Source organism: Pinus tabuliformis, chromosome 7, assembly GCF_031772625.1.
Source record: "Pinus tabuliformis cultivar Carrire ecotype Pingquan chromosome 7, CPIR1, whole genome shotgun sequence".
Lineage (NCBI taxonomy): Eukaryota > Viridiplantae > Streptophyta > Pinopsida > Pinales > Pinaceae > Pinus > Pinus tabuliformis.
Window position 1 is genome coordinate 1,801,309,367 of NC_142293.1, and position 24,880 is coordinate 1,801,334,246.

At 38.1% G+C, this 24,880-nt stretch overlaps 1 protein-coding gene across 1 annotated transcript in view; it reads left to right on the forward strand.

The window, feature by feature from the left end:
• Window positions 1–2,417: 2,417 nt before the first annotated feature.
• Window positions 2,418–24,880, forward strand: part of LOC149255556 (alpha/beta-Hydrolases superfamily protein) — a 618,887-nt gene continuing 596,424 nt past the window's right edge. Inside the window, exon 1 of the mRNA XM_089455075.1 lies at window positions 2,418–2,726. Within this exon, the coding sequence (XP_089311201.1) occupies window positions 2,418–2,726 (309 nt within the window). The remainder of the gene's footprint in view (window positions 2,727–24,880) is intronic.

A 24,880-nucleotide genomic window follows, 5' to 3' on the forward strand; every position in this document is an offset into this window, starting at 1 on the left:
TCTATCCTCTCAGCTGAGAATACCATCCTTGGGGGCGACCTAAATTTCTCCCTGGGGTATAGCGAATCTTGGGGATCCACGGCACAAATTGACTCGATCACTGGTTTATGACCGACCTCCTGGAACGTCATGACCTGATCAATGTTCCCATGAATAATCCTCTCCCAACCTGGAGGAACAGAAGAATTGGTGAAGCTGCCCTGGCGCGCAGACTCGATAGATTCATTATGAAAGGCACTCTGTTACAACAACTTCATCACTACAAACAATGGGTTGGTACCGGGGGAATATCAGACCACTATCCTATCTATCTGGAGATTTCGGGGCCATACAAAAAACCAAAAGCCCCCTTCAAGTTCAATCATGGCTGGTTACAGGATCCCTCCTACATCAAGCTAGTTAAAGACTTCTGGATCCACAATCCGATTGATAGAACAGACACTCTGGCAAAAGGCTTCTGCATGAACCTATCGCAGCTCAAACATCTCTCTATCGAATGGGCCAGAGAGAAACACCATAAGGAGAACTCAGCTCTTATGCTCATAGAATCCGAACTATCCACTCTTTCAGATGAAAGAGGCCTGGGCTTTACCACAGCTGAAGATAAAGCCCACTTGGTGGAACTTGAAAACCAGAAGCAAAAGATATTGAGGGAGCGAGAAGAATCTATTCGACTTCGCAGCAGAGCTACATGGCTAAAGGCCGGAGATGACAATACTCGCTTCTTTCACAATTACGCTAAAGGCAGGAAGGTTAAAAATACTATATGGAACCTCCCTCTGCCAGATGGTGGTGTGGCAGACACTTTCTCCAAGCTCTCACAGCTGGGATCATCCCACTTCAGGAACCTCTACAAGCAACCCCCGGGCTCCACTATTGCAGATATCATCAACATAGCAGGACATTTCCCCAGGTTTGTAAATGAAGAAGAAGCGGAGAACCTTTTTGATCCAGTGACTCCTGAGGAACTTGAAAACACCATAAAATGGTTCAAGAAGGACCGTAGCCCGGGGCCGGACGGATGGACCATCGAATTTTACATTGCCTTCTATGAGCTTATCAGCAATTATCTACTTAGGGTTGTAGAGTAATGTCAGGTATCTGGGTCCCTGTATAATGCCATCAATTCAACTTTCATAGCTCTGATCCCCAAATCTGATACTCCTTCCTCCTTTGATGATTATCGCCACATTTCCCTCTGCAACGTGCTCTACAAGATCATTTCCAAAATCATTGCAAATCGCATCCGTCCTATTCTGTCTCGACATATCGCTCCTCAACAATTTGCTTTCCTGGAACATCGTCAGATTCATGAAGCCATTGGTGCTGCACAAGAAGCCTTTCATACTATCTGGACCAAGCATCACAAAGCCATTATCTTAAAGATTGATTTAGCCAAGGCTTTTGACCGGGTCAGTTGGATCTATCTCAAGATGCTTCTCATCCACCTGGGGTTCCCTCATAATTTCATCACCTGGATTATGGCTTGCATTACCACTCCCACCTTCAGTGTTCTGATTAATGGATCTGCATCCCAGTTTTTTCATTCTGAACGTGGTCTCAGACAGGGCTGTCCTCTGTCTCCCCTTCTTTTCCTTATTGTCATGGATGGCCTAAGCCGCCTTATAGACTCTGCTAAGAGAAATGGGGATTTTAGTGGACTCAAGATAACTGACGACTGCTTCCTCACCCACCTTCTCTTTGTGGATGACGTAATGATCTTCCTTGATGGCAGCATTCGAGACTCCCGTTCTTTCTCGAACATTATCACTCTTTTCTCATCCGCCACTGGGATGCTTTCCAACCATTCAAAATCCTCCATTATTCTCTCCAGAACTTCTATCCATGAATCCCATCTGGCCCTGCAGTTGTTTCCTTATAGCATCCATCCCTTAGACCTCGGCCTCAAATATCTGGGGTTCTGGATCAAGCCTCTCAGCTCAAAGATTGCGGACTGGGTCTGGCTAGTCGCAAAATTGGAGAAGCGCCTCAATATCTGGAGCCATCGACATCTCTCAAGAGCAGGCAGACTCGTTCTGGTAAAGGCTGTCCTAGAAGCTACCCCGGTCTTTTGGATGGCATTAGCCTGGATCCCGCGCAACATCTTGGCCAGGCTACAGAAAACTTGCAATAGATACCTGTGGAATGGGAATTAGGAGAAGCGCATATTTGCTTGGGTTGGATGGAAGAAGATCGCCACTCCAAAGAAATGGGGTGGATGGGGGCTTAAAGATCTCCCTACTTTCGCTCAAGCCCTTGCGTCTAAAATGGGGTGGACCTTACTCACTGGAAACAACCTCTGGACATATATTTCATATTACAAATATATCTGGCCCCTCAATATCTTGGATTGGATTCGCCTCCCTACCTGGCCAAAATCTGGTATATCACCAGTTTGGAAAGCGCTTCTTAACTCTATGACTCTTATCAGGGATAATCTGGTATGGAAAATCAATGATGGAACACAGGTCCGTATTGGTCTGGATCCTTGGAATGGTAGCGGCGGTAGGCACATTCTTCCTGAAGCACTCATCCGGCATCTTCACTCACAGGGGATTAAAGTTCTGGCTGACATTGCTGATCCACAAAACACTTCCATTTTTGAACAGCGTTGGAAAAATGCAAATCAGATCAATATACCACCACTCTGGCATCAGGACTGGTTGGCATATATCAATGCATTATCAGAATCACATATTAGGATCAAACAAGGGCAGGACGAGATAGTATGGTATCATTCGGAGAATGGAGTATACACCCCAAAGTCTGGCTATCACACTCTGATATCGCATAAGGTTCCAGACACAATCTCATTTTGGTGGAACTCTATTTGGAAACTCACCGCTCCCCCTAGACAGAAGCTATTTTTCTGGTGTATCTTAAAGGGTGTTGTCCCTACTGGGGAATACCTCATGCGTCGTGCAGTCTATGGACCGACCTGGTGCACCCTGTGCAAACATAACTCCGAAACGAGCGTTCATTTGTTCTTAAACTGTTCTGCGCTATCGTCTATATGGAAATCTATAACATCCTCTATTCAACACACCGGTAAATGGGAGGGCGATGATATTAATCGAACCTGGGAAACTTGGTTTTACCATCACAAAAAATCCAAGCTACAAAGCCTACCTATCATTATTTGTTGGTACCTATGGCTTGCACGAAACCGAATGATCTTCGAAGATAAACCTGTGCACTGGCCGCATCTTACTGCCAAAATCATATCGGCCTACCATGAGACGCCTGAGCCGCCACAGCCTAAGGTTCGAAGACCCCGTGACCCTTGACATATAGATCATAGCTCCCCATGGGCATTCTTCGATGGCGCAGCCCAACAACAGGGTTGTGGGGGAGGTTTTCTACTATTCATCAATGATCAACATTTCTACAAAGCAAAACTGGGGTTGGGCGCTGGCACAAATAATTTTGCTGAGATCATTACTCTCCATCATCTCTTGCATTTTGCATTGGGGCACAATTGCATGCATATTCATATATATGGAGATTCGAAGATTGTCATTGATTGGTTTAACAATAATACTATTTGCCACACACACACTCTCAGCAACATTTTGGATGATATTAATTTACTAAAGACACAATTTATTGACATCACTTGTCAACATATCTACAGGGAACACAACAGCAGTGCCGACCAACTATCCAAGGAGGCCACGGCACTTCCCAGAGGAGAGTGGATGATACAGGAGCAGCGAGGAACAAATGCATACCAATACTACCACCGCCCATACATAGATGCACACTATCACAGGGCAGCCAGCCCATGAGATACAGATCTGAAAATGATACTTTTTTGGAACTTTTTTGTACATAGATGATAAAAATTTTAACCTGAAGCCCTGCGTGGCAATCTGTATATATATAACTGATAACAAAGAACATCCTGCGTGATGATTTTTGCTACTGAACAGACAGAATTGATATATAGCCACCCACATGTGGCAGAAGAACATACAGCATATGCAAAATGCATCTACAATATGTAATTTTTCTAAGTTAATGAAAGATTACGATTTTTCCAGTGGAAAAAAAAATTTACATTTTATATACGATGTCTAATAAAGATATAATAAATTTAAATAAATCAAATTTAAAAATTATTATTATAAAAATTAATTATTTATTAATTTTAATTTTAAATTTTTGTTTATCTAAAATTATTAAGGCTTATTATCATATAATTGGTGGTATTTATTCAAATTCACATTTTTGTTTGGGTTAAATTTGGCTTTTAGCACAGGGTTCAACAAGGTCGAAATTCTAGCATGTAAAAATCTCTGTCTTTTTGCCTTAGCAAAATGTTACTCTCAAATCCAAACCTATGGTGACTCCATGCTTATCATCAATTGGCACAATAACACCCAACTATGTAGAAACATATTACTCTTGCCTATAGTCGAGGAAGCAATCCAACTTAAAAACTCTTTTATTTTTTTCTCATGTTCTCACATTTACAAGGAAAGGAACATGGAAGTAGATCATCTCACTAAAGAAGGCTTGTTGATGGATGAAGGCCCATGGGAGATCTCGAAACTTTGTAATGGTACTACCAGTTATGCATTCTACCATAGGTCATACATGGATTTATTTACAGGGGAAACAAACACATAATCTCTTGCATCAAAACATTCTTTTATTTATAAATCATTTTTCTTGTGCTTTACTATTTATCCAATCACCTTTCTCTCGCTCTCCATAGTTGCTTGTGGTTGTCTCGGGTTTTTTTGTAACACTGGTCAAAGCCTTTAAGGCTAATAAATGTATGTTTTTGTAAATCGGGTCTTGTCCGAATACAAGCCCAAATCAGTGTCTATCTTTTTTAAAGCACAGTTAGCATGCATCTACAAAGTGTAATTACATCATTTTCAAAAATGAATGCAATTACAATTTTTTTTCCTCTAGAAAATTAATTGATGGTATCCAAAAATATTAATATTTATTACCATATAATCGATGATATGAGGGTTGATTCCTTAGGCTCGTCATTATATCCCGTACATTTTGGATAAAAGAATAATACAATATTTATTTTGTTTTTCAATATTTATATTATTATAAAATAATTTTAATTAACAAATCTAAAATTTATAAAATCTTTTAATATTAAATTTCTTGTTATTAAAAAATTAGTGTACTTCTGTTAAATGGTGTTCCAAATAAGTGAGGGGGTGGGGGCGGGTTGTCGCCATCCGATCAAGACACATGCCCAAGGGATGGGGCAACATGCCCGTTATGAAGTTGATATGCCAATCAACATCATCAGGTTTAATCCACATGTTGGAAACTTGTCTTCACTCAACCACCTGCTACTCGATGCAATCTCTAGTACCCTCAATCAATCACACATCCACTGTGAAGCTCTGCTTACCCAAGAAATAGGTCACGTCGCTCAGGCACATTAATGGCGTTCTCCTTCCCAGGTTCACCACAACATTTAGCATGGGGACAATGCTCCAAGCCTTCTTTCTATCTTGGTTTTTGAAATTATGAAATTAAATATTTTTATCAATTATTTTATATATTTTTAATGTATTTTTTGTTTTAATAAGGAAAAGTTTTTCAAAAATATTTAAGTTATGAAAAGTGATAAAAGTGATTATTATATTATTATATTACTAAAGATAAGTTGTATTATAAATAAGGGACTCAAGATTAAGTTTTAATAAGGAAAAGTTTTTCAAAAATATTTAAGTTATGAAAAGTGATAAAATTGATTATTATATTATTATATTATTAAAGATAAGTTGTATTATAAATAAGGGGCTTTGGACTATTCTCTTCACTCTCTCAAGGCTCCAAGAATTGGTCCCTCCTCAGCTCTATGATTTCCATTCTAGGCAAAGACACTACATGAGTATAGTGTTATGGTCTTCTTGTTTGGTGGAAAGTATGGACTCACCTCCTCTCTGTTGGTCAACTGACGTTCGTAGGTTGGTTTATTGGTCTTCTTTAGTGGACTCTTGGTGCCTCGCTCGCTCATGGTGAGCTCCTCTACTCTTTTGAAGCTAAAGTGTGGAAGGAACCAACCATGTGGGCTAATTCTTTCTTCCCTCTCCCCACTCACAATGCCAATAGAGAAACAACTCTGCCTCTAGGTTCTTCCTTGCAAGTTCATGGTTCATTCCCCTTGTTTGTTTCCTTTTTTGCTCTTTGGGTTCGTTATGGGTGCTTTGTAATTCTCTCCACTATAACCAATGTCAAGTTCTTCCCTCATCGTAGACTTATATGCCCCCTTCCACTCAGAGACCTTGCTATCAAGGTGGGGGGGCTCAATCCATGGTTCTATGTGTTTATTCGTTTGTTTCTTTTATTTGGGGACCACCAAACTTTTAACTTTGAACCACCAACTTCTATTTAGTCGATAGTCTCACTTTCTAAGCTTTAGAAGGAATCCATGCCACGTCAACGAGCATGAGTTTATCGAGGTGTAGCCTATTACTAGGAGCATGGACAAACTCGGGCCCAATTGTGAGTTGAAAGCTCTAGAACTAGGTACCAAGAACTAACCCCATAGCCAATTCAAGATGAACTCACCTAGGTGGAATACCATTTGGTAGATGAACAATGTACCCTCATTGATTCTGAAGTGCTCGCTGAAGTGGCTAAACATGTACCTTATGCAAGCCATACTCGGGGTAGATACAATCAATACATGTACATAGTGGACATGTATTAACTTCTTAAATTTCTTCTTGGAAGGGTATTCCTTAACTGGAACACTACCACAGAAGACATGCTACACTCCCTGGACCACATGCAATGAAAATTGGCTTCCATGGATAGAAGGTTGGGACACATTGAAATGAAAATGGGCATTCCTTTAGGAACAAGTTGCTCTCCTGGAAACAATAAGGCCCGTCAAAGTAGAAGCCTTTAACTTAGTCATACCTCTTATAGATATTTTTTTAAGTTCTCTTAAGATTCATGCATTAATTTTGCATGTATCAATGTTCTAAAGGCCCTTGACGTCCAACTACTACTTTTAGTTTTCTAGATTTAGCTGACAAGGGTTAGATTTTGGACAAAAACACTTTTGAAAAGTTTGAATTTTTGCATTTAGTCAGGCCTATCTAATGGCAGATCATATCAAATATAAATTGTTACTGTGTTAGTAAGCAATACAAATTTTAACTTCACAAAAAAAACAAAAATTAGTATACATTTATATCTTATATATATTTTAGCTCATGGGACATTAAATAGACGAGGATTGGGTGTATTGTTGAGACTCTCCTTATTGTTAAGGTCAAACGTTCAAAACACATGTCCCACCCGCCTAACAAAAAAAAAAACAAAGCCCCATAGGGGTAGTTCAATTGACGATCACCGTGAATATGAAGTGTTATGTACCATGATATTCGAGGTTCAAATACCTTGAGTTTTTGTGGCCCTATGTTAGGGGTGGCGTGGTTCACTTAGGGGTTATAATTGTATTGGTTGGAATCCACCCTATGTCACATGAGTGCAAGACCAACCCAGTTGTCGATTCTTCTAACATAAAAATAAATAAAATAAAATATCTTATATATATATTTTAATGATATAAAATTTTTATATTATTATATTATTAATTTAATTTAAATAATTAAATTAAAATTAAATATTTTTTCCCCAATGGGGGTGACACGTCATAACACATTGGGGATTGTGGAGGAGTTCACCACCCCATGAGTCCTCCCAACAAATGTTGATTAATATGAAGTAATCAGGTTTTGCCACATCTACAGGGAGCGAAATGTTACAACAGACAACCTTTCTAAGGAAGGTTTACAGCAGGTTATGGGCAGTTGGAAAGTAGTGGAAGAAGATCAGGGACAGATCCGTGTGTCGGATCAGCCACCTCACACTTAATATTTTATTTTATCTTTTCAGTTCAAAAGACTTTTACGATATTACAAAAACACTTGGAAACTTACTGTTTTTTTTGAGATAATGGGTTTCAACTACACAACAGTATTATTCTGAATGCTTTTTCTATTTTCGTTTTGGGTTGTTTTCCTCCTAAGAGGAGGCCCAGGAAATAGAAATTGGTCATAACCAGATGGTTCACATATTTTTTGGACTGTTTATAGATCTTGATAGGCTGAAAGCGTAACTGTGTTTTTTTACGCCTTTCAGCTGATACTTTAGCCAGATTTTGAGGTGCAGAAAGGACTGTCTTTTTGTAGCAGCTATATGAGAACATCATACAGCAAATGGAATGCTTTTGGCATATACTTGTAACTTTTTATGTTTAATGAAAAGTTCATTTTTTCCTTGGAAAAAAATGAAGTAATCAGGTTGCATGTGGGCTCATGTGAAACTCCAAGCCATCGCAGAGGGCAATTAATGGTTTACAGGCTAGTCATGTCGAGCATTAGAATTTTGTACCTGTGGGGAGGACGATGGCTTTTTCATCGATGGCAGTTAGAGCAGTATATAATGCAGGAAGGATGTATAACAAGTTGTATGGTTGTGTGTCGAAGAAGGAGAAGGGATACGAGGGTAAGGTGTATTGTCTTAATCCTATGGAGGAAGGGGGAATTCTACAAGGATTTTACATCCAAACCCATAGAGAACAAGAACCCTTATGAAAGGTTACCTATAAAGTTGGCAACAAGTTGCCATGCGAGAGACCTTTCACGAGGCAGTCAAATTATAAGATTGAAGTACCATCAATGGATTTGGTCTCAGAACTGTTGTGGGTTTTCCACACTAGGTACAAAATTCTGAGCTTGGTTGGTAATCTCATGTTAATTTCAATTTTTGGTTTTCCATGTATGCCAAATAGGAGTGGGTGTCCCGCAAGGTTCATTGTGGTTTGATTCTATTATATCTGCTTGGAAAGTTTAGAATTCTAGTGCTTGGCTAGAGGATGGTGAATCATTATTTCAGACACTTGAGTGTTGTAAACGATCTAGATTCTGATGGTGCATGGGTCTACTCTCATAAAAAAGAAAAGTTTTATTGAAAGGCTAATTGTGTGGTCCTGGTAATCTAGGTATTCTTCACATTCCAAGTCGAGATTCATTTGAATCTCTTGGGGAGGTTGACGAATTTCAACTTCTCAAGGGTCAAACTGGGTAGCAACACGATGTATGTTTTCTTGAATGATTTGGTGGTCCCCGTGGTGGCTGTAGGAGCCTTCCTGGTAAGTGCCTTTGGTCTTGGGGGCCTTTGAAATCTACAGCCCCATGAGGATGGAGGGGCATCCATTGTTGTATCAATGAACTAATGGACGTAGCAGTGGAATTTCATATCTTGGTTTAGAATTCCAATGGGAGGTGATGAATATTAAACCTCGGCGAGGTTGGGCACATCGTGGGATGGAGGCCAAGGATATTCAGGTGATATTTCATTCTAATGAATAGGGTTAGGGAGAAACTGTGGACCCACCTTTCTCTCAGTTCTTTCCCTCAGTGACAAACAATCCATTGCCGATGGACATTGTGCATATCATTAGGTAATTGAGCAGCTTCTTGTACCAACTTAATTGGGCATGGCAAGACGATCATAATGACATTATATACTTCATGAATCACATTCAGTGAAACATGTGGGAGATGCATGACAAATTGACCAGTTTATGGAGAGGGTAACGATGCATTGAAGAAAGGCTCAACCGTGTAGAAACAAGGTTGGCTCACATGAAGGGGCATGTTCACTATGATTTCAATCCTCACAATCTCCTAGCTGGGGTCCAAATCACCTTGTCTCGATAACTTCTGAAGATGCTTGATGATAATTGCTAGTATTTTGGTTTTACTAGTTTTTGGCATTTTCTACCTATTAGTCTTTGTAAACCCCTGGCATTTTGGAATTTTGTTCTATATATGGGCATGAACCTATTGGCCAATAAATATAGTAAGAGTGAGGCCAATAGGTTTTTGAGAAATGTAACTGAAAATTGTAATATTTTGACTTAATAACAAAACATGGATTCATAAATAATAGTAATAATAAAGATTTTTAACTTAATCTTGTTTCAATTTATAATATTTCATCTTCTCATGTAAAGGACTAAAATAATTAACCTATTCATGGAGTTTCAATAATGCAATAAATAACCAAATGGAACCTTATGCTCTTCTTCAGGGTATATCCCTTGCCTTGACTTTCTCCCCCCCGTAAGCTATTGGTAGTGAGCAACTTTAAAATTATAATCAAACATCTACAGTTCAAAACCTCTCCCTAAGAAACTGAACTCCATTTTAGGCACATTTGGCGATGTGTAGGTTCCATTTTAGAGGTCTCACCATTCCATGTATTGAGACATAACAATACAAAGGTGGAATTGTTGACTAAGTCTATACAAGGGTTGATTTGTTGGCTAAGCCTAACACTGATGAAGACGAATGGATGTTAATTATTAACAGTTGTCTCTGGACCGAAGCCTTTCCATGATAAATTTAGCACCCGTTACCTCATCCTCTTGTCACTTGGAACACTACAAAGTAATTCGAGGTGCAAATTGCCACCAGTTGGTGGGGATCCTTTACGTAACTCTTTCAATCTTTCAATTGCTTTATCCTTCCTTCCTTTTTGGTGAATAAAGGCCATGTATGCTAGGCATGATGTGGGTTCATGTTGGTATCCATTGGCTCATGTTTGGACAAGTGTATGCCTTCTTCTTATCATTATGGATCATGGTTTGAGCTATGTGGGAATTCGTTCACAACTCGTTTTGCTCAAGGACTATTGTATATGATTCCTGACAAAATGGAAACCTTGTGGGAGAACACTGCCACTCTCCCCATTAGCGGTGTTAGGGATCTCCAAGATGGCATACTTTATCTCCACCTTAGCATTCAATACCTCTCTATGCAGTGGCCTTCAATATTGGAGGTCGTTATAGATCACAAACCTGAATTTCAATGTGTACATGATGAAATTAATAATTTGTGAGCGCATATGGAGGAGTTGTACTAGATTAAGTCCCTAAGTAAACAATCTTCTTCTTGTATTTCCAATTCTCTTTTACATGTGTCCTTCGATCTTCCACATTTGAATGTTGCAATTCCAATCGAATCTATTAATACAATGAAATTAGGTCAAATTCCACCTCTTCAGTAGTCTTTCATACAAGTTAATTTTTTGTTATCTAAAAACTTTTACAAAATTTTCATTATATAATATTATAATCTTAATATATGATGTATGATACAAAATTTTACATAATTATATCATTTTACTTATAATCTAGTCCATAGTTATCAACTTGTATTTATCTATTTTAAACTATACTATGATATAATTACTATATTCACAATTACTAACTTTTGATTAATAATATATTTGTTGAATTGAGGCTTCTGTGATCCATAGCATTTATTAAGTAGAGTTTCGGCGTAAATCACATGAAGAAAACCTTTGTCGACGCGTTTCGAACCAACTAGTGTGGTTCATCGTCAGGACAAGTTGAATGAACAGATCTCACTTTTCATATTAAATAGATAGCAGAACATTCTAGACCAGGTAACGACTATAATAACAACAGCTAGATATAGTTGGTTCGAAACGCGTCGACAAAAGATTCTTCATATGATTTACGCCAAAACTCTACTTAATAAATAATATATTTCCCAATTATTATATATATATCCCAATACCAATTATATTCCCTCACCTATAAATATTTAATAACCTAAAAATCTGATTTATATTCTTCAAATAAATTAATTTGAAGATTCCAAGACACATATACAACTCTTTATTAACAAAATTATATTTTTTTGATAACGAGATTACAACCACCAAATCTCCTTCGAAATACATGTAAAATTAAAACATTTTAATTAAATTTGACCCCACTCAACCCATGCCTCCTCTGTAAAAACTCGTAACTTTTCCCATCTATGGACTTAGTCAGGCCCTTTACCAAGTTCCAATAATGTTGGTACTCGAAACTCACGTTGATTTTATTTTCCACATATCTTACACACGTTTACGTGTGTGGTCAAGCATTAACACGCAATTAACATTGATTTTATTTTCCACATATCTTAGACACCTCTGTGTATGTGGTCAAGCACTAACACGTTCTTATGGGCTGCGTTCGAAGGGGTCGTCGAGACATCCCATACCTAGTGAACAAGGATCTTGCCATGATTGCACGTCTCTATAGGTGTGGCAAAGTCACCACGTTAGTGGACAGACTGTCAATTTGGATGACCAAATCTGAAGAAGAGTTGAATAACAAATTCGAGAGACAAAGAATAATAACCATGAGCGGTGTGAAAGACAATTTGATTAAAATGTAGGCGAGAGTTTTCTCTGCAGCCCAAGGGACCAAAAAAAATGATCTTAATGGATAATAATAAGTTTTTTCTGCGGACACTTTTTGGATCCTTTATTTACCAATGTCACATCTAAGGTGATGTTACCCTGTTCTCCACTGTGTCACTAGCACTTTTGCTTTTCTTTTAATAGTTGCTCCTAAATATGTTTTCTCACTATGATCACAAGTTGGATTGAACTCTTTGATGTAGTATGTTTTTTTACGTCCATTGTGATTGGTCCACATGGCAGTGTTAAATTTTTCCATCACAAATTTTTTTATTTCTTCATTGGTGCTAGGACATTCATGCAACTTGATATTCCGCTTACTCAACCACTATTTGTTTTGCTTCATCCAAGTTTTCTTCCTACGATCTAATCCCTCTTCCATAGCTATCTTGGGCCAATGTTGGTTATCCATTTTTTTAACCTTATTTAAATAGCTTATTAAATTGATTATCGTTGTTGCCTCCAATGGAAAAGTACCTGCTTTAGCCAAAAGGATTTCGTATGAGACTGTGGCTTTAACTTTGAGATTGCTAGTAATTAGTTGTTTCTGTATTCTTTCTAACTGCCTCCAACTGCAAGTTGACATGCTACTTCCCCATACCTCAACCGTAGAGAACAATCGGCGTAATCAACAAACCAAAAAGGGTTTTCTTGTTTTTCCAATCCCAAAGTTCAGCTTCTCTGCACCTATTTTGGAGTAAGTATGAGGCTCTTCATCCTCCTTGAATTCTTTTCGCCCTACAAGTCTTCCAACTGAGCTTTTGGTGGAATTCAAACCAAAGATATTTGTATTCTTTCACTATCTCAAGAGGACTACTTTCGAAAAGAAAAGTGTTTGGTTTGTCTTCTCTTCTTAAGGAGAAAGTCATGATTTTGGTCGTGTTAATGTTTACTTGCATCCCAACCTCTTGACAAAAGTGTTCTAAGGCCTTTAAGTGTTCTCTTAATCCATGCACTATTTTTGAGATTAGAATAAGATCATCTGCGTATAGAAGCAACTTTACCACATAGCTTTCTAGATGAACCCCTTCTTCATCTGCTTTGCTTAACTGAGATTCCAACTTATCAATATATAAACCAAACAAAGTGGACGATAGAGGACATCCCTGTTTAACACCAATATCACTACTAGAGCATTCAAACATTCCTTCCCTTGTTCTGATTTTATCTCTAACTTTCTCATAAAGTTTATGAAGTGTTGCTCTATACTCATCTGGGATATCCAACTCTTCCATCATATTCCATAGTTTGTCTCTAGACACTGTGTCAAAGGCTTTCTTGAAGTCCACAAAACAACAATAGGTTGTTTCACCTTGCATGTCCCAAACTTTCTCTATCAAATGTCTAAGCGTGACACAGCGATCAACAGTAGAGTGTCTAGATTTGAAGCCTACTTGTCCTTTGGCCCTTTTTCCCTCACTTTTTGCCCAACTATTGATTCTTCACTCTATCATGTTCCCAAAAAGCTTTCCCATGAGGGGGTTGACCATAATAATGCGGTAGTTAGAAGGGATATTGATATCTTTGCTCTTCAAGAGGGGAATGACCACACTAGTAGTCCACTGTTATGAAACCAGCTCAAGTAAAGATAGAAAAGATAAATCAACGCCTTAGAATTCAGCCTCTTCGAGGGGGCAACCTCCTTTACATTACATAAATGAACAATTCTTGGACATTTGCAACCTCCTTCTTAGCTTGCTTGAGGGACATTTGCTTATATGGTTGTAGCCGTAGGAATACCCAATCACCTACATCACAACTTCTTTCACTGCGATGTTGATCTGCCTATTGTTTCATTCTATTCTGTGCCAACACGAGGTTATCTTTTAAGAGTTGGAGGACTTGTTGTTGATGTGTTGATGTGATGTTCCACTGCCTGAACCTTAGAATTTTCTCTTAAATATGATGTGATGGATGGTGGTTGATACCCATAAAGTGCCATAAATGGGGTCATTTTGTTGCTGTATGGAAGGAAGTGTTATACCACCATTCAGCCAGAGGCAACCATTTGACCCATTGTGTCTGTTTATCAGATACAAAGCAACGAAGATATCCTTCCAAACATTTGTTTACTATCTCAGTTTGCCCATCAGATTGAGGATGATAAGATGAGCTATGAGCTAACTGAGTACCAAGACAAGAAAATAATTCTGTCCAAAAATTTTCAGTGAAAATGGGATCTCTGTCACTTACAATAATCTTTGGGTTTCCATGTAGCTTTTGAATTGTTTCCATAAATGCAGTAGAAACTGTACTGGCTTTAAATGGATGTGATAATGCACAAAAGTGTGCATACTTGGTAAGTCTGTCAACTACCACCATGATGACACTCTTTCCCTCAGACTTGGGTAAACCTGTGATAAAATCCATTGAAACCTCCTCCCAACGTTGGCTTGGAATGGATAAAGGGTGTAATAGACCGGTGTCTTAATTGTTTCAACTTTATTTTGTTGGCAAACCAAACATTCCGCCACAAACTTTTGAATATCTGATTTAATGCCATCCCAAAAAAATTCCTTCTTATCCCTGTGGTAAGTTTTTAAAAATCCTGAGTGCCCTCCTAAGGGAGAAGTGTGCAATTCCATAAGAATCTTTTGTTTTAGCTGGGAATTCTTACAGACATATAAGCGATCTTTGTACCATAACGAATCATTTTGCCAGCTAAATGTATCAGACGTACTAGAATCTTGTTGTAACTTTCGAATAAGTGCCCACACTTCTTCATCATTCTTCCATTCCTCCCTTGCTTCGTTTATCCAATCTGGTTGGATAATAGAAATGGCGCACAACAATGCTTCCACATCCTCATCCTTTATTGAGAGTGCATCTGCCACCACATTTTGCTTCCCTTTTTTGTAGATGATTTGAAAGTCATAACCCAACATCTTTGTGACCCACTTTTGTTGCTCTTCAGAGGATAATCTTTGTTCTAAAAAGTATTTAAGGCTATCATGATCCGTTTTTACCTTGAAGTGTCTTCCCATTAGGTAGGGTCGCCATTTCTTAAGTGCATGGAGTATTGCCAACATTTCCTTCTCATAAATAGTTTTGCTTAAAAACTTTCCCTTGATTGGACGACTTTCAAAAGCAATGGGTCTTTCATCTTGCATTAGAACAACACCAATTCCATTTCCTGAAGCATCACATTCCACAATAAAGGTTTTTGTGAAGTCCGGTGTAGCTAAGACCGGTGCTTGGCACATTGCCTCTTTAAGATGTTCAAAGGCCTTGGTTACTTCCAGAGTCCATGAAAATGCATCTTTCTTCAATAATGTTGTTAGAGGTGCTGCTATTCTCCCATAATTCTTAACAAACTTGCGATAATACCCTGTCAACCCGAGAAATCCTCGTAGATGCTTTATGGATGTGGGGATTTTCCATTCCTTAATGGCTTTAATTTTGCTAGGGTCTACCTTAACTCCTTCATGAGATACAATATGACCCAAATATTCCACCTCCTGAACTCCAAAGAAACATTTGGATCTTTTTGCATATAATTGTTTCTCCTCCAATAGTTGTAGCACCCTGTCAACATGTTCAACATGATCCTTCCAAGACTTGTTGTAGATTAGTATATCATCAAAAAATACTAACACAAATTTTCTAAGGAATGGTTTGAAAATTGAATTCATCAAATCTTGAAATGTTGAAGGTGCATTGGTAAGGCCAAAAGGCATGACCAAAAATTCATAATGACCCTCATGAGTTCTAAATGCTGTTTTCGGAATGTCTTCAGTCTTCATTCTAATTTGATGATATCCTGAACGAAGATCCAACTTGGTGAAGTAAATTGATCCATGCAATTCATCAATGACAGGAATGGGGAACTTATCTTTAATAGTGAGCTTGTTGAGCTCCCTATAATCCGGACACATGCGCCATGATCCATCCTTCTTGTGCACCAATACTATTGGAGCAGAGAAAGAACTTTGACTCGGTTGAATTATACCAGCCTCTAGCATTTCTGCAACCATATGTTCAATTTCACTCTTTTGGACATAGGGATATCTGTACGGCCTGATGTTTGGAGGAACACTTCTTGGAATCAGATGAATAGCATGATCATGATCACGCATAGGTGGGAGACCTTTGGGAGTCTCAAATACCTTGGAATGCTTGTCCAGGACTTTTTGGAGATCTGGAGAAATAGATGATTCTAATGTGGAAACATCTAGCGAGCATAATTGTGCAATTACACCTCTTTGCTCCTTTTTTAGAAGCTTTGTCATACCATTAGAGCTGATTATCTTTCCTGGATTCCCTGCAATACCCCTTAATTCAACTTCCTTTCCTTCCGTAGAAAATTTAATGAAAAGTTCTTGAAAATTAAAAGCTATTGTACCCAAGGATTGTAGCCATTGGACTTCTAGTGCAACATCAGCACCTCCCATTGGAATGGAAAGCATTGGGCTAGTCAATACATATTCTCTCATGGATAGCTTGATATTATGGCACTTTCCAGAGCAATTTATTGTTCCTCCATTTGCAATCATCACTTGACACTCTGGTGCTGGATATAAGAAGCAATTCAATTCTTTTGCTACCTTACAATGAATAAAATTGTGGGTGCTTCCTGAATCAATCAACACTATTACCTTTTTCTTCTTGATTTGTCCTTCTATTTTGATGGTTTGAGGAGTGGTAATTCCCGCCAATGCATTACAAGATATGGTCGGATTTATTTTTTCTTCATCTAGGCTTTGTTCCTGGAGCATATCCTCTTCTTTTGACCTTTCTTGCTCCTTTTCTTCTTCCTGTTCACAATCTATGTAGAATAATTTCTTCTCAGCACACTTATGACCTTTAGTGTATTTTCTATCACAACTGTAACAAAGCCCTTTTGCTCTTTTTTCTTCCAATTGTTGTGGTGTCAACCTTATAGGTTGTGGAAGACTAGGGGCAACAACACTTCCGTCTTTATAGTTGTGAGTGGTATGCTTCCTGGTTGCCATAATTTTGCTTTCCATTTTTCTTGCTAACCTGAATGCCTTCTCTAATGAATCAGGTTCCCAAAGGCGAACATCATGTTGGATATTATCCTTTAAAGACCCTATGAGCACATCAATCCTGTGCTCCTCTAGAATATCTTTGACCCTTATGTTCAATTTTTGGAACTCCTCAATGTGCTCCATTATTGAACCCTTTTGTTTGATATTTATCAATTGGCTAAAAAAAGTGTTGCTTTTTGTATCCTCATAATGTGCTACCAATTCTTCCGTAAAAATTGCCCAAGTGATAATTTGTTTACGAGAGCAAAGCCATTGATACCATACAAACTGATTTGGTTCCAAATATAAAGTTGCCATACGTACCTTTTGTGTGTTTTGCACATTATTGAGATCGAAGAATTGCTCCATCTGTAATATCCATGTGGGGGGATCCTTGCCATCAAACTTCCTCATATCGATTTTCGGAATATGGTGAGTCTTCGATCCAACATTAGCGTCTATGGAATCATGATTAACATTTCTTTTGTTCTCATCATGAGTTTCCTTTACTACCTTTTCACCATTAGTAAGTATTTTTTGTTGAAAATTTGTCAAATCTGTCTTCAAATCTGCCATGCCTGTCTTCAAATTTGTGTTCAAATCTATCTTCAAATTGTCCATCTTAGCTTCCATGCCATTCATCTTAGCTTCCACGCCATTTATCTTAGCTTCTGTTAACTTTTGTGAGCGTGACATTTGTTGCACTTGTTCTTGTAATTTTGATATATCATGTAACATTTCTTCCTCTTCTTCATGAGTCATGCTAGAGCTTTCAGGTTCCTTACTAGGTGTTTGCATTTTCTTTCCTCGGGGCATCAGTTACCGATAATAATGCTCTACTATGCCCTTTGAATTCCTTCAAAATAAATTTTCAAACCAAGCTTAAGCAAAAATTAAAAAAATATACACACCTTTTTTCACTTTGTAGGAGCTCGATATTGCCTCTGATGTATCTCTGTACTTTCCAATCATCTAGTTCTGAATTTGTGATCTGTAGTAGCTCTCTGTGTCCTCTTTCCAATGCCACAAGTCTGACCCAAATTGGATTCTCCAAGGAAGAGTTATGCGAAATCTCCCACAGTGACTTGATTATAGACTAGTTCAGTAGAGCGAACTTGTACGACGTGCCACGAGTCACTGTTTCGACCTTTGGATCTGAAAAATGCATTCAAGAAACTACAGTCTGTCCTCTTTCTGTACCTTCTTATAAAATTTTAATCCGATCCCCAGAGAGAAAGTTATGACGATTTTCCTCAGGTCACCTGTTTGGAATGTAATTCAGGAGTATGCAAAAAGACCAACTTCCTCAGATCATATCTCCGCAAATATAGCGCGAAAAGCTCTGAAATTTGGACCCGAGGTTCAGAGCGATTTCTTCTCAAATGGGTTTTTTTTTGCAACTTCTGAAACGTCGCAAAAAAAAAAGTTATAGCGAAAATGCCACGATGACCTGTTTGGAGCAACGAAACCCTAGAATCCAAAGCTCTGATACCAAATGTTATGAAACCAGCGCAAGAAAAGATAGAAAAGATAGATCAACGCCTTAGAATTCAGCCTCTTCGAGGGGGCAACCTCCTTTACATTACATAAATGAACAATTCTTGGATGATTCAAATGACAAAACCTCATTTCTATATATAGGAGTCTAAGGAGTCACAATATAATCCAGCCGACCTAACAATAATAATATAAAGCCACAAAAATAACAATAGAGGGATTCTATGGGGCACAATAATAACAATATGGGGGCAATAGGGGCACAACAATATTAATAAGGGGTATAACTGCAATAGTAATGGGGTAATCACTAGTATTATAGGGATCCAACATCCACCCTCCCGGAAAGTCATCCTGGATGATCCCATTGAAAATTCCTTTTAAATGATGAGTAAGGAGCTCAGCTCCCCATTTTAGGAATTCAACTTTAAGCCCGTCTATGTCCTGTAGAAATTCTACAAATTCTCTACAAATCTCACTCTAAGACTAAGTAGAAAATTTGACTTTAAATTAACTCGATAATGCAATATACCAAAGCAAAATACTATAATCTAATTCTACTATCAATTTGCTTTGTGGAAGCTTAAAGATTGAGCAAGAATCGAGCTGAACATATATGACCGGAAGAAGAAGAATTAATACACATGAACACACAAAAAATACTCAGGGGAAAGCCTCAGCTAAAAACCCCACTATTTTTATTATCATACAAGGTGGAAATACATCAAGATTATACAAAGCCTTAGCTCTCAGTACAATCCTCCTGGATGCTCATAGGCAATCAAAGCTTCTCACAAGCCTTCTCCTCTACCCTCCAAGCTCCTATTTCCTTGCGTGGTTTCTCCTGAGTGATCCTCCTGTTACCAAGTGGAAGACTGATCACTCACACTGATCCTACACCCTGTCAGAACTGTGCAATCCTCAAGGAACCTTACCTTGACTGCATGGATGAGTTTCCTTTATAGGAAAACACATGCAACTGATAGTAACCTATCCTTTACATTTAACTCAACTGGGTCTTTCTCAGAATAGACATGCATGAGTTTCTGATGAGAGAATCTTCAGTTATCTGGAGTACACTTGTTGAGTGCATGCATGCATCAACTATTAGATAACTCACAATTAGTTCCTCAAATAGTTTGGAACTACTTTAACTAGACTTAACTCAGTAAACTGAGCTAACTAATTACAACTCAAATATAACTCAATCTTATCTCCTTAATTAAGGGATAATTTCCTTAACTTAAGGGATAACTGTTGCATGACTTCAGAAAGACTTATAACTTGAATTTCTCCAACTAATTAATCCATAATGAATGAATTAATTAATTCCAAGCAGCTGGTGAGACTAAATTCGATTTTAATTCACAATTTTAATTCAAGGACAAATTAAAATTGGAATATTTTGGATTCTATTTTTATCATTTTTTGTTGCTATGTTCAACATGTCCTTTGCCTTACCGCTTGCTAAATTCTTTATTCCATACTTGATATCATCCTCTGTGAATAGTTCCACTGAAGTGTTCACTGTGGGGGGAGTATCTTTCTCGTGCACCCGCTCATAAAGGAGCCTCACATACTCCAACCATTGTCCACCTGTAATATTGTTTTCAAACTGCTTTTTCCTTTATTACAGCTCTTTCCAAAATCTCTTGGGGTTGTGCTTTCCAAGAGAGATTAACTCCTTTCTTCTTCCATTTACATATTCTGTTTTTTTTATTGTACTAATTTTCATATTTCTTCTTGTTTTCTTTGCTCCACTTTCTCTCTTTTAGAGATCTCTTGGTTGCCTTGCATTCTTCATCATAGCATGGATTTTCCAGAAAAAAACTTGTATTTTCCTTCTTGGGGAGAGACCTTTTGCATGCACTTAAGGCCCTGTGAATTGTTGGGATCAACAAACTGAACATGACAACCCACCTTATTGGTTGTCTTATCTACCACATTGTGCTCTATTGTCTGAAATTGCTGCTTAAGAGTAGCACTGAATCTTTCCTTGTTTCCTTGATTTATCAAGATTTTTCCTTTGTAAAGAGCTTGTTTTTGTATTCCAAGGGTTTTCCTATTGTGTGGACTACTATGGGAAAAATCTAGCTTAACAAATAAAGGGGCATGGTCAGATTTCATTTCGATAAGACAGTCCCCAATATCGAACTTCAACAGTCTAGAGGTGAAACTTTGAGAGCATATTACATAATCTACCACACTTTGACCATTGTAAGGTTTGCATGTGATACCTCGTAAAGCTAGCCACCTTCTCATTCCATTATAAATAACCATGCCAAAAAAACTACAAAGCCACAATAATTTTGCCCCAAAGTGGGTCACACACCCATTTTCATCTTGTGAATCCCTTCCCGAAGGTTCACCACCACCCTCTTCGAACCATAGGGGATTGTTTTCTCCTCTTTCTTCATTGCTCATTTGGAGGGATTGGTTACTAGTTGTCCTCGTGTTAAAGTCTCCTATTAAAAATATTTCCCCAAGAGGGTTGAATAAAGATATATCTCTCATCAATGAGGCATACTAGTCTTTGTTGTCTAAATTTCTTCTTTTATAGATCTTTGAGATTTTTGGGGCAAAGTAACAAACCGCCAACCTAAAAGCAACCTCTTTTTCTGTTATTTGCAGCCAAATGTATTGTTTATTCAGATCCTCTTTTTTTTTTTTTTTTTTTTAACTTTTACAATTCCACCCCATTTTCCAATTATTAGCATTGTGACTCCCCCATGTCCTTTGCTTGTCTCATTCACATTGTTCCAAACTGAAGTCTTCTTATAACCCTCGAAACCTGGAACCTTGGATCCATCATGCTCATGTGTTTCTACAAGAATGATAATATCCTTCCCCTCTGCTATGGATCCCAACCCCGGACCTCTTATCCATGGATAACCTTTGAAATTCCAACTTACTACCTGTAAGTAGTCCAGTGTGGCCCCTATTTCCTATTTCTTATTTGGGAAGCAGTCACTGATTTGAGCTTTCCCGTTCTTCATCCATGCCCATTTTCCCTCATTTCTTGCTACTTTCACTTTTTCCCACTCCTTTCTTTGTTGATCTTGTTAAGCATGAGTCAATTCCTAATCTAAGTAGATGTGTGTGCCTCTAATCAATCCTCTATTTCTAAGGATCATATTCTTATCCTCTATATTCCTCAAGATAACTCTTACATGTCTATCTCTTCCTCCCTCTACCTTCTTTCCGATCTTGCTTGCTTGATGAATACACCTTGTCCACTTCAATTGATCTTTAAGGAAATCCCTTGCTAAGATGTCGGTCCTTTCATTTTCACTGTAGTCCCTCAAACCTTTGATAATGATATTTGTAGCCTTGCCTTGCTTGTCTTGTTCTTCTTTTATTTGAATTTTGATTTGCTTCTCAATGATTCCTTCTTTATTTTCTGCTGACCTACTCACAACTAGTGACCATGTTTTAACCTCTTTTATTCCATCTTTTAGTTGATTTTCTTTAGCTTCCAGTTTGACCAATGCTAACTGAATCTCCTTTATTTGTGTTGTGTCCTCTTCTTTTACCAATTCTGACTTCTTAAGGTCGATTACCCTTATCTACTCTAATTCTTGTTTCAAGGCAACCACTTCTTGCTACCCTTTTTCAATTTTACCCTGCATGTTTGCGATTTTTTCCTTGAGAGCTTTATTTTCTCTCTCTAATTTTCCCTTGAACTCCACAATTTCATTTACTTTGTTGCCTTCATACCACCTTTTCGCTTCTAGAATTTTGAGTCTCCTCTTCATGCTCATGAGCTCTTCCACACATAGTCCCGATGACCACATTAATGGAATTGATGTGGGACTATATAAGGCTTTGTTGTCATGCTTATCTGCCTTTCTATCTTCCTTTTTTGCTACAAAACCCTCTATTTTGTTCACACTTGATTTGAGACACTTAGTAGCTTCTCTTTGTCCTACATTGGTTTGAGAGGCCTTGCTAGATATGTTGTTTACTTTCGAAAGGATCATTACAATTTTTTTCTTAGGTGTTTACCTAAGTTTTCAGATTTTCCTACGTCTTAAAATCCCCTTATATTATTTTGCGTTTACAAAACCTAGTCTCTTGTTTGTGTTGTAAGTGCCCTTCTGAAGAAAATATGCCATAGAGGAACCCCATGATCCTGCTAACTCCTCCACTATTATGGTAGGGTGAGGAAATGAAGGTCCATTAATGAGCTGAAGGTTATGTTTCCAATAATAGCTTGCACCTACTTGATGAGCAAGGTTTAGCAATAGCAGTGATCCCTTTACTTGAGATTGCGAACCACCGTTGTACCCTACCCCATCCACAATAATCAAATAGTTTGCAAATTTGTTTCGTACTATGTTAAAGAGTGGTATTTGTGTATCATCTATCTTGGAATCCTCTCTTAACAGTGGCAACCTTTCCTTTGGGTCCTCTAGATTAACCATGATATTTGTTTTATTGTGTTTTTATTTTGTTTTATATTGATCTCAATTAATTCATTCCAGTTTAAATGAGATAACATAACTTAAATCATAAGAGATGGAAAAGAAAAAGGAGAAAACCTCCCCTTCAAAGATTGGGTCCCTCTGAGTGTTCTTTGGTCCCACTGATTGTCTGTTGTCTTCCCTTGTTGGTTGTTGTCTTGCCCTTTTCTATGCCCCTGTCTGTATGGTGTTGTAACCCTCGCACTGTCTGTATCCCTCGTAGACCCTCACACTATCTAAAAACCCTCGTTGTATGTCTCAATCGCAAACCTTCGTTGTCTCCAAACCTTCGTTATCTCTCGTAATCCTTGAAGGAGACTAGTTTAGATGACTAGCACGTAGGTTGGTTAGTCTTAGGTTTTTGGGAATGAAAAGGAACTAAAGTTTTTTTAATACATTTGTTAATTTAGAATTTGACATTTTTGAAAGGAGTGGATAGAAATTTCCATTAATACAAAGAGTTGGTTTCTGGGCCAGAACCTATACATAGATCTTAATGTTCAAGGATTAAACTACTTTTAGAAGTCCATACTATGGCTAACCTATTCTTATGGCTATTTTTCCTATAGTTCTAAAAAACATGTCCACCATAAACCTTACAAAAACTATCTAACAAAAACTTGTAGCTGCATAACATCAAGAAAATTCAATCTGCAAAATTTATCTAGCAATGAAGGTTCATTCTACGATTGTTGCATCTTGGTATTGATGCTTTAATCTTTGCCTATTATATCAACCCCATAAACTGCTTTGGATTTTTTCTTCTAGGGCTCGACACTAGTCCTTGCATCTTCCTTGGTGTATTAGACACCATTGATGGAATTTTCCTTGAACTCAGTCACCATGTTGTACATTGAGGCCAATTGTGAACGAACCTCTGCATGGAACATCTCCATCTTGCTTTGCGACAATTCGAACTTGCTGTCCATTAGTAGTTGGTAAGTCTTCCTCTCCATTTCTTCTGTGGATCCCTTGTGGTTAAAAGCTTTCAACAGTGCCTCAAGTGACTCCAACAGTTGGTTCAATTGAGCATGTTCTTCATTGTGGGATGATGTCTTGATCTCCGCTATCATAAGGCTAAATTGCTCTGCTCTCTGGACCCATGGAAATTACAGCCTTCTCTACGTGCATATGGAGTGGTTTATCAATGAAAAGGGTGGTCAGGGAAGAATTATTGTATGTTGTATATAACCATTGCTGCCCCTGCCCTGCCATCATATAGCATTGAATAGTAATGCTTCAAAATCTATCTCAGAATCTTGGTTGATTGCTTGGATTGATGCTCAAAGGATATTGAGGAGGAGTATCATTAAATCCAGATTGTGTTGAATTGAATGTTTAGACAAAGTCAAGGCTCTAGTCACTTGTGTGATCTTTTCCCTTCATTGATAACTTAAAATTTGAGTGAACCTATGCTTGCATGAAAAATTCTCCACGCTAGATGTTAAATTAGATTAGACGAAGGTTCATATTTATTAATTTTTGTGGTTGGAAGGTTAATGCTTATCGCCCTTCTAACCTGTAAGCGCCTTGTTATGTGCCATGAATTGCTTGCTAGAGGGGTGTGTAACTTTGCTTGACTCCTTGTTGTTATCTTGGCCCTCAAATCAACTATGAGGGCTTTTATAACCATATTTTTTGACTTGC